At 37.4% G+C, this 10,952-nt stretch overlaps 1 protein-coding gene across 1 annotated transcript; it reads right to left on the bottom strand.

Annotated features, from left to right (window-relative positions):
• Positions 1-466: 466 nt before the first annotated feature.
• On the bottom strand, positions 467-10,752 carry LOC111340532 (angiopoietin-related protein 7). Its single transcript, XM_022947395.2, has 6 exons — positions 10,649-10,752; positions 8,588-8,640; positions 8,392-8,457; positions 3,163-3,339; positions 2,697-3,077; positions 467-1,624 (listed from the first exon to the last, which is right to left on the bottom strand). The coding sequence occupies exons 3-6, from the start codon at positions 8,414-8,416 to the stop codon at positions 1,356-1,358; spliced, it is 852 nt and encodes a 283-aa protein (XP_022803130.1). The 5' UTR covers positions 8,417-8,457; positions 8,588-8,640; positions 10,649-10,752; the 3' UTR covers positions 467-1,355.
• Between the last annotated feature and the right edge of the window lie 200 nt (positions 10,753-10,952).

Genomic DNA, 10,952 nt, shown 5'->3' with positions numbered 1-10,952 from the left:
TGACCGCAGTAATTTGCTTTCCCGTTGTAAAAAAATTTGAGTAAATCGTGGAAAATTCTCTTACAGATAATGGTAACACATTGAATAGCTATCTTAATCAGGGAAGTGAGTTAATCGATACTGTCGAATGGTAGAATAATACGTAGTATCCATTCGGTAATCATTAACTCTGCTCTGATCATGTGCAATCGTTTCTTATTCCGCAATATCACTTTAAGTTCACTATCAACCTGAGAACTCGCCTTTGTCATTTAGCCACCCTTTCCTACCCGCAGGCCGCATTTGGGGGGAGGGGGGGGGGGAACACCTTCGTTCCTACCACCGCTCCACTCTGGTTGATATGGTTTAGCTTTTCCGGTAGACTTAAATGAGTATTTTGTTAGATATGTATGATTCTATTTTTCTTAGTGCTTAGGATGAGATAGTTTTATTTTTTGTGGTCGTTATCATATGCCGACAAAAAAATCATTGAAGATAGGATAAGGTCTGCGATCCGTGGGTTGCCATGGTAATGGTTTTCAGGCTATCGATGTAAATACATGAATAATATATCAAAGCCTTCATTTGATCATATGATAAAACATAGAACTAGAAGTTTCTTTTTGTAATATCATCTTAAATGGGTTTATTGATAGCAGTAAAATAGCAAAGTTTGAAAAAATTATTACATAGGAAAAAACTGCAAAAATTGGAAAAAAAGATATAAACTAGAGCTAATGGCTCATTAAACTACAAGACGATGAAAAGGTTCATTTATGAAAACTTCTTTGCGAGTTATGAGAACATCGTTTTGCTTTCATTTAAAAGAATGTATACGATGTAGCATCCCCCTTGCTACAAAGTCTGCTAAGAATCAGATAGTTGTGATACCAATGCAGATGGCCAGGATTTATTCTCTCTACATCTATACCAACTATGGTTGAGTCTATATGTCGTCGTTTTTCTTATCAGCCTGTTGTAAAATATTTGTCGTAGAAACTACTCCTTAATGTTTTGAAACAGCATCTAGTGAGCAGACGTAAATTCCATCATTGTAGACTTTAAAAACGCGCATAAATCACCGAGTAAATCACAGATTAAAGGATATTTTGGCTTAATTCCGACAACAGAATAACTAATTTCTGACTCGCAGAATTTTTAGATCATGAGTTATAAAAGTATATAATAGGAAACAATTTACGATGATGTTTCCCCACGGGAATATATTTAAATTCAGGCAAGGCAAAGTAAACACTCATCAGGAAATCACAATCGTAATCAGCGAGGGATATAACTGGGCCAGTTATACATTGGTTATCACCTCCAAAACAATTCATCAAAACATGTGAAAATCTCTATACCCTCACGAGGAAGCTCTACAAAAAATCCACAGGTCTAATTTTCATTTCAGTCGATGTGGGAACGTTTCCCTTGGGACTTTTTTTATCTAAATTTCCCCAGTAGATATTGGCCCAGGTTTCATTCCCACAACGCGGATAAATTCCGTTGAGATTTGACAAAACAGCACAATAACTACTGTTGCCATACCACCAGCCTCCGCCTCTTCTTTGAGAGCAATTAGCAGGATCTCTATCCCAGGTACCAAAAACGAAATATCTGTGATGACCAAGAGGATCAGTCGCACCTGTTCCAAAATAGATTAAGTAAGTAGCATGATTTCAAGATCAAGATAGCACTTTGGAGCCTAAAGCCTATTTTTTTACGTAAAACAAACGAACCGACAGAACAAAATTTAACTCAAACAATAGCCACATGCTGTTTCGATTAAATTAGTTTTTCTTAGCATCATATCGTGCTGATTAGATTAAGAGCCCAAAGTGCCTCGGGGAAGGGGAAGGGGTGAGCGCTTATTCGAGGAAGGAGCTTATAACGACAGGGTGCTATAATTCGTTTTTGAGAAACAGCAGAATTGTAAATAATGAAAAAAAGCTTTGATGTTTATTCGTAAATAATAGAAAAGACTGGAAAACGGACTCACTCTGTCTGGATCCTTTCTTGCTAGAACGACTAACCAAGCAATCATCGAGAAATTTTTAAGACGGGATCTTTCAATGAAGGAACCGTGTACTCTCAGTGACATCATAGTTGAGAGACTGACACGAACACTATTTTTTGGTCGTAAGGCTTTGAGTGAGTAATGAATATGGAAGATAGATCAAGGCTGATCTCGATGTAAACGTACTCCAACAGTACTAGTGCTATTATTGAAACAGAACAGGGGATTTTCTTAGAATAGGGCCCTTTGTGGAATGGAGGTGCCTATTCTGTAGGAGCGCTTATTAGAATAAGGATGCCTATTAATAAAAACGAGTTGGAGGGCCTTAGAGAAAATCCTTAACACTGACTAAGTTTTATTTTGTGGAGTAGGGAAAAAAATCGAAAGTTTGATAAAAGCTCACAAATAAGGTAACTGATCAAATTCTAATATTTTGCTTGAACCGAGTTCAACAACTGTTTATCACCAACAGCCTCGGAAGCAAACTGCCAACGAAGTAGCGTGGACTCAACTGTGCATGGGCAGAATTGATAGGAAAACATAGTTTAATGGTAATTCATAAGGAGAAACAACATTGTTTACAGGTTAAGGTCAGGGCAAGGGGTGGTTAGGGTGGAGGAGGGGGACTCTTAGACGGTATAAGGGAAGTAATATATAACATGAAAATCGCACGATGAATTACTAGAAACGGTTTAATTACTTGCAGTATTGGTAATGTACAGCCGGTACTTAGCCATCTCGGTCCCAATCCCAAACCAGTCATACTCAGCGTGAACAGTTTTGCCAGTAGTCACTCCCAGATCTACTCGAAGCTTGTTATATGGCTTGTTTCGCGTCAGGCGGTTTACCTTGTCCAGGCCAAGCCAAAATTCACCGACCAAGTTACCAAAGCCATATTTGTAGTAATTCCAAGTGCGGTTAAAATCAACGGAGCCATTTAGTCTCTTCTGAAATACTGTCCATCCCCCACCGGCTGTTGTTTGGTCACAATATACATTAAAGGCACCTAAACCATCGGGGTCGATTGTGTAAACGCCGCTGACTCTTTGGCCTGATTTGTACAGCTCAGCACAGTCTTTAGCTGATCAAAAACGACCAATAAGAATTAAAATGAATAAATGGTAATAAAGGTATCAACACATATAATCGCAGAGAATCTTACTTACGTCTCGCCAATGTTTTGCTCTCCATGAGAATTTTAACCTCAAATCGAGCTTGAGTGATTTGTTTCATTATCTCTTCTAAGCAGACTGCAGTGTTCTTTTTGCAATCTATTGGGGTTGCATGCGTTGATGCTTTGATTTGAAAAGTCACATAAAGTGCCAGAAAGAGCATAACAGAACCTAAAGAAAAGAAATCTGATGAGACGGTGAAAAGTTACTCCCTAGGATAGATCCAGGATTAGTAAGAGAGTTCGGATAAACATCCGCCGAAGGCATACCTGCAGTCCTGGGAGGAGGAGAAAATAATATTAAGGTATTTGAAGGTTACTAATGGCAGATGAAGGTGGATGTAGCTAAGTAGAAGATAGCGGGTGAATGAAGATGAAAATGAAGATAACTGAGAGAGGATAAAGGACAATGAACGTAGATGAAGGTGGATGAAGATAGAAGAGGGTAGATGACGGTTTTTGAAAGTAAAGGATGGTAGATGAAAGTAGGCAACGGTAAATGAAGGTATATAAAGGTAGATGGTGTTAGATGAAAGAACATAAAGGTAGATGAAGTCAAATTAGATAGATGAAGGGCGATGAAGGTAGAGGAAGGTAGAGACAGGTAAATTATGGTCATAGAAGGTGATCAAGGCAAAACTATGGTAGATGAAGAAATGTCAACGTAGATGGAGGTAAATAATTGTAAATTTAGGTTGGTGTAGGAATACGAGATTTAGGAAAGGAAAAAATGCTGAATCAAGGTAGATAAAGGTAGAGGGAAAAAAAATAAGGTGGATGAAGGTAGATGAGGCAAGTAAAGACAGAGAAAGGTCGATAAATCAAAATGAAGGTCAATGAAGGTAAAAGAAGGTGAATTAAGTGAGGTAAAGATATATTATGAAAAGTGAAGATAGACGAAGGTAAACGAAAGTATGTGATGATAGATGATGGTAAACAATTGTCTTTGAAGGTAAACTGACCGGGTTAATAAAGGACGATTAAGGCCAATGATGGTGTATGAAGGTAAACGATGGTATTTATTTAATGTAAATGAGGTGCATGTGGGTAGAGGTATATAGGATGGTAGAAGAAGGTATATGAACATAAGTAAGCGTAAATGAACATAGATAAATAAATATGAAGGTAGATGAATGGAGAAGTGGGCATATGGAGGAAAATGAGTTTATACTTTATATAAATAGGAAAATTATATAGCAGTACTCTTTGAGGGTGTATGACAGAGATCTCTCTCGCTCCGCCTATATGTTTCTGAAACATAGGTTTTGGAGCACGTTACTCGGTTCTAACGTCTGAAATCTTTTTAAATGTCTGGGTTAGGGTTTGGGTTTAGGGTTAGCCTTATATGGCTCGACAGAAAAAGTCACTCCGATTTTTGTTTGCTTTTAAATGTATATGCTTTCTTAGAACTAAGTAATGGCGCCCGAGAAGAAAGAGGGAAGAAGAAGAAAAAAGGATGGTAGATTATCAAGCCCAATAACAAAGACGGAACTACCATTTAGCGTGGATTTTATAACCTCGTGTACGGCATAGAACTTTGACCCAGAAAACAGAATAAGTGCCATACTCCTTTGGAGAGAGAAATGAAGGGGACAGAGAGCGTAATTTAGAGGAAAAAGAAAAAGGAGCAGGAGGCCCGTTTCTTCATCAAAATTGCAAAAGTAATTCCTTAAATCTAACTGCACCAAAATCTTCCAGATTACAAAACGAGGATTTCAGGACAATAGCCATCATTTATTTTGTAGCAATCTTCATGAATGCCAGTATATCTTTTATAACAACAATAAAATGACTGGGAAGGACGAAAACATGGCATTTAATTTGTTCTTACACTTTACAAAATTCGGCACGAAGGACCATAAAAAAGCCCTATACGCTCATAAGTGTAAGGGGAGCCATTTTAAAAGACTGACTAAAGTATGTATGTTAATCTAGCTTGCTTTGACTCGATATTGACTTGTCATTGCCATTGCAGAAGCAAATTAGAAACTTACTGTATCGCCAACAATTTGTAATTAGAATTTGTTAGGTGACGTTATACACATGATTACGCAACTTGAGTCATTTGCTAGTAGGAGGAATTGCGAGAAACTGCGAGATACCACTGGGTAAATATTTTTGTTTGATTGTAAGGGATGACTGTTTATTATATCACTAACACAATTTGCTATAATTTAGATTTTAAACCTTATTCAATCTCCCTTGTGAAAAGTACAGTGATTGACAGAAAGCTGGTGTAGTAAATGGAGTTGTTTAGAACCGTGGTTAATTAATCCTCTCCGAGCAAAGCACTTACATAGCTCACTTCTAGGCTGCAGTGCGGGCACCTTATCCGGGCAAGTTAATTAACGTTACGTTATTCGACTGGCCATGTTTGAATTACGCTACCGCACGATCGTAGAAGCAACAAGAAACTGCTAAACTTCGACTGGCAAAAACTATACCTACAATGCAGGCTAGCTCACTCTAATACAATATTTTCATTTAAACGATTAATCAAGCCGATTTGGGAACTCGCAAATCGTGCTGTACAGAACACTTTAGAAAACAAAGTTATAGCTAATCACAAGCGTGAAGGTTCGACTTTACTAGATCAGCCGGCAAACTGTGCTTTATCTGAACCAGCATAGAAAACCATTACGCAACCTCTAGAGTTCAACTTCTGTCCCACACCGATTGATGATACAGAGAACGAGAAGTTTTGAATTATGCAAAAATGAAGTCTTGCATGCAAATCCTCATGGTATAGCACGGTTCCTACATCTGTTTGCCTCTTTAAGCCTAAAAGCTCTCGCATTAAATGAAATTATGTTCCACACAAAGCCCTACATTTGAAAAATTAAGATTTAGATGGAGCGCAGTGTTTACGGAAGTTTATATAATAAAGCAAATTGTACACCAAATAGCCTTATGTCACATACCTTTTCCTTGTTGAATAAAACTCATTGTTATCTAATTTAAGTGTATTCTTTGTATGTATGCGGCCATACACAACCGAAAAGAAAATGAGAAATTCTGCAGAAAATGTTGGCGGCAAGCTTTTAAGGACTAACAGGACTCCACCTACCTGATAGGAGTGCGTGCTCGTACGTTTTCTACGAATAATCTCTTGTCTCTGCCTGGTGACCCTGACCTCCTGCATCGTCGGAGATACCAGTAATGGTATCAATGTTACAGAGAATGACAGTGACGATATCCCCTTAGGATGCTTATTGTGAAATACTTAAGAGATAACGCGAATGTAAAGACAGTGAATGAGTTGCCAGTAACCGGACCCTTGTGTTCGGGCTAAGATTTCTGGGATCGCTACCGGGCAAACAGACTGTAGAAAGAAATGTATGGCGAAAGGCAGTTTCGATGGTCGAAAAAACGATTTTGATAGAGATTAACGCTTTTTCGCCGCAGTTTTATCATAGATGGATTGCGATGATTTTTAATACAAGGTAGATGTAAGTTATGGTGGAAATTATCCCGAAATATGTTATAAAATATACCGATTAACTTCTCTCCTTGCGTAAGGTCTAGTAAACCAGCTATTCGCTGAATTGGGCTACCCTGTATAAATATTCGTAAATATATTACAATATTTATACCTCTGAAAATAAAAACAGAAGTTTTAAGTCGCTTAAAAACTTGGTAAATAACGGACTCAAAGATATTAAGCGAGATTTGAGTCGTTGTGGGAGCAAGGCAACCAATTGTTTAACCAATTCATTTAATCATACGATGTTAGGTTTGAAACGCCCCCCCCCCCCCCCTCCCCTGCTTTTACGACATTTTCTAGTAAAAATCAGTGGCTTTAGTTTCAGTAGAACTTGATCAAATATATCGAGCATTGGTTAGGAATTTGCGGTTCCATGTTTGCTGAAAGTTAAATTCGTGTTTAGGGAATGAGATGTAGTAAAAAACATGTAGTACACACATTTCATGTAACGCCTTAGACATAATCACGCCACTCGTAACGGCCGTGATAGTTATCCTGCAACCGCTACGATCAGAGGATGAATCAGCTACAGGTTACCATTTGACTACCCTTGGGCTAAACGTTCTGCTATCGTCTGTGCGAGTCGTCGCCAAAGTAAGTTTCATATATTTTGCCTTCATTGTTATTATTACCAAATTGTCTACTCTTTGTTGTCGTGATTGAGATACATTCAGTGCCAGTAGTTTTAGTTCAGTTTTCTATTATTCCACTACTTTGAATGAAATGTTCTCAGCACTCTTTTTTATGTTGCGACTTGTTTGTTACGTTTATTAATTTTTTTTTTTCTTTTTTTTCTGGAAGCCACCTTATAAGTCGTCAAGTACTAATTGCTATGTCTGTTACACGTCTATGTAGCTGAATACTTTATCTTAGTTGTACTGTGGTTATTTTACCGTTTCAGTTCTAGCTTATACATCTACCTACACTATACTACACTACTCTTCCCTAATTTGTCTACTCTTTTGTACCGCAATTAGTGATAATCAGGAGCTTTTAATATTCGCTAATATTGGACACTTAAAAACAGCTTGATGTCATATTTATCATCCTAATTATTTTCTTGATAAAGAACAGAGAAAAAAAAAGAAAATCTTCTCAGAAATATCTTTTTGTAAGGTTTGCAGTTATTTAGACTGACTGAACTCCGTGAAAATTAAATGCTGAGTGCAGTCACTTTATATTTCTAGTTACCTGGTCAACCGCCTCCTTTGCACTCCTCACAAAAGCTGATCTCTTTTGCTGTCAAATCATTTTAAGGTAAGAAACTTTTATCGTCAGAGAAAGAGCTTATGCATTGATTTTATTTAGAACATAGGCGAAAGCCGTGACTGATCTAATGATCTAAGATGCTCCATGTTTCAGCCGGTTGTTGATGAATCATTTCCGAAATGGGACCAAAACGCGGGCACTATTATGCAAACTGATAAATTATTTCCATTCTCAAGCTTTAGGAGCGTGTCCACGAAAAAAAGGGCGTAACCGGGTAGGGGCTATATGCTAAAATCACCGATTTGGCTCTAACTTGGCACAAATGCTAAGTATCATTAGTTAACAAATGTTTGAAAATAATAGATCAAAATACTGACTCGCCATTCTTATAACAGAAGCTAATTAAAAACTGAATCTATTCACCACAAGGAAACTTTTACAATGACAGGATTGAACAAGCTGATCGAGTTTGAAATCTAATTGAACAGAACTCAGAAGAAGTTTTATATCTGACATTTAGATTTTACCTACCTATTCCTTGTCGTATTCCCCTCATTGTATTTTTGCTTGTGTTGTTTGCAATGTTATTCACAAAGGCTGCAAAAAAAAAAAAAAAAAAAAAAGAAGAGAAAAAAACAACAACAACAAAATTACTTTGCGATTAAAAGAAAATTAAGCACCACAACTCCTCAGAAAAAGTGTAACGGCAAGGACTGATAGGACTTACGGTTAAGTTCACTTCTCTCATCTAGTCACTCTTGCCGCCTGCCTTCTTCTGTTCTAATAATTTTTGCGACGAAAAGAACGAGAAAATTAACATGTATATCGAGGAGTTTATTGGCTCGTTCCACGAAAAGACGGAGGATTATCAACCCTCAAGCTTAAAATGCCTTTAGTATCGAGAAGTATTTTGATAATTCTTCCTTGTCGGTAGTGTTGAATCGTTTCTGTCGGCAAGGCAGTTTATATGGTTTACACCTTCTATGATCGATTAATGAAATCCCCTTAAGTCTGTAATAAACATAATGTACTAAACTCCTTTAGCTCGAGGTTTTTACAAATCAGGACCACCTAAAGTCAATGCTAATTCCGATTGCCAAAAAGGCAAAATACCTGTAATTACATGACATTTGCACCACTTTACGAGCGGAACTAAATGAAAACCTAAAGCTAAGTAGTTTTATTAGGGGATATGAGTGTTTGCACGAAATAAAGTATCGGGGGATAAATTTCATAGCCAAGAAACATTCAACGGCACATGGAAAAAAATATAGGAGAGAAGACTTAAACTGTGTTCGTGTTCGTTTAAAAATTCTGAACTCAATTACTTGTTCTATGTGAATGAGTGACGAGTTACAAACTTGTCGTCACACGTATCTGATTCAATTTGTAGAACTTTAAGCTTTTCCAGAGGGCTTTGCTCATTCAGAAATGGATGTTCTATGTTGTCACGAACAGAGGAAATCAGCTTCGAGGTTGCTCGAACACATTTCGTGACTGTACTTTTTCCCCCAAGTTCTGGTATAATGAATGAATTTCGAGGAAAAATTTGCCAGTAAACCCAAAATTTTAAAAGTAACTGGATATACCTTTTTGAGAACATAAAACCCTAACGTAGGCGAAATGTTTTTGATATTTAGGTGAAAGTTCAAAGAAGCGTATCATCGCATCTCCTGCTGATGAGTTATAGTGAAAGCTGATAACTCTAGCTACGGTTCAAGTCCTTAATCGCTCGCTTTGGCATTTTACCATAAGTATTCGTTTTCTCAACGGAATTGTATCCCAATAAAATCAGACTGATTGAATGAAATCAAGACAGTTTAGGGAATAACTACATAAATGGACTCCTGAAATTTTGAATGAATCACGTATGGCAAAGATTGGTTCAAGAAATATAAGTTGCATGCCACTGTGACAATGAACAGGCAGCGAACGAAATGCTCAGGAGTATTGGTTAGTTTGGAAAAAAGTTGAGTTTATCTTGAAGATGCCTAGTTTCACCTTTGCATTGTAAATCTATCTGCATATTGAGAGTTAGTATACTGCTAGTGTAGAGCTAGTATAGTATAGTGCTTAAATCCACAGAGTTTGAAAGGCCTACTTGACCAGTTAACAATCTAACTGTAAGGACTGAAAGGACTGAAGCATTCGTTCTTAAAATCGTAGACCAGTCAAAATTCGAATCAGGTAAATATTCCATATCTTTATAACTTTAGGGAAGCCATTTGTATAAAATAGTTATAGTTGTTGATCTAGCTTTCCATTTACTCCACATTGACTTGCCATTTCCATCTTCCCAAGCAAAAAGGAATTTAAGCATAAAACAAAGTAGCTCACTTTAAAATAATTTTTTAAATCAAGCGATGGACCAAACCGTTCGAGTTTGGAAATCCAATTGTACAGAGCATTGAATAGAAAAGAAAGTCATGGGCTACCACGAGCTTGAAATGTGTGAGATAAACGGACGCTTTTTTTATTCTAAAATACCATCGAAAAACGTTCCGAAACGATCAGAGTTCGACTTCTGTCCCGTCCCTGTAATGATATATACTGAGATTTTCGAGAGTTCTTGCTATTTGCAAAGTTAGTGAGTATAGCGTGCAAACCCTACGGGGTAAGAATTGGCACGACTCTAAGCCACTCAAAATTGAAAAACAGTAGCATTAAATGACACGACTGTTTCAAGGAAAGTCCTATATTTAAAAAAGTTTATATGAATAAGTGGTAAGCACTTAAGACTCTCGTGATAAACTGGAAATTGTATATCAAGCAGTCAGATTTTACATACCTATTCCTTGTGAGTATCGAACTGTAATTATTTTGGCGTAATTCTTTGGATGCACGCACCCTGGTGCTAGAATAGTAGTTTATTGACGACGACCTTAGTGGTAAGCTCTTATATAGGCTGCGAGAACTCTACCTACCGCTGACTGCGTGAGCATAGTTTTATGCACATGTCATAATTGTCAAGTCCTTCCCTTATCGCCAGAGACAGCACTAATGGTATTTATTTTATCGAATGGCCGTCATGAGGGTCCCGTTCAAAACTGCTTATTCTCTTAACTATTCTTCGGTAACTCATGTCCAGCGAG

Source organism: Stylophora pistillata, chromosome 11 (assembly GCF_964205215.1).
Source record: "Stylophora pistillata chromosome 11, jaStyPist1.2, whole genome shotgun sequence".
Lineage (NCBI taxonomy): Eukaryota > Metazoa > Cnidaria > Anthozoa > Scleractinia > Pocilloporidae > Stylophora > Stylophora pistillata.
The sequence above is the reverse complement of the archived record's forward strand: the minus strand, read 5'-3'. Positions and strand labels throughout refer to the sequence as shown.

Excerpts from the sequence above, each read along its gene's own strand:
- LOC111340532 (XM_022947395.2), bottom strand. The coding sequence starts at position 8,416 with ATGAGGGGAATACGACAAGGAATAG. Across the intron at positions 3,340-8,391 it reads GGGAATACGACAAGGAATAG|GTTCTGTTATGCTCTTTCTG; the intron begins GTAGGTAAAATC and ends TCTTTTCTTTAG. Across the intron at positions 1,625-2,696 it reads GTACATTACCAATACTGCAA|GTGCGACTGATCCTCTTGGT; the intron begins GTAATTAAACCG and ends ATTTTGGAACAG.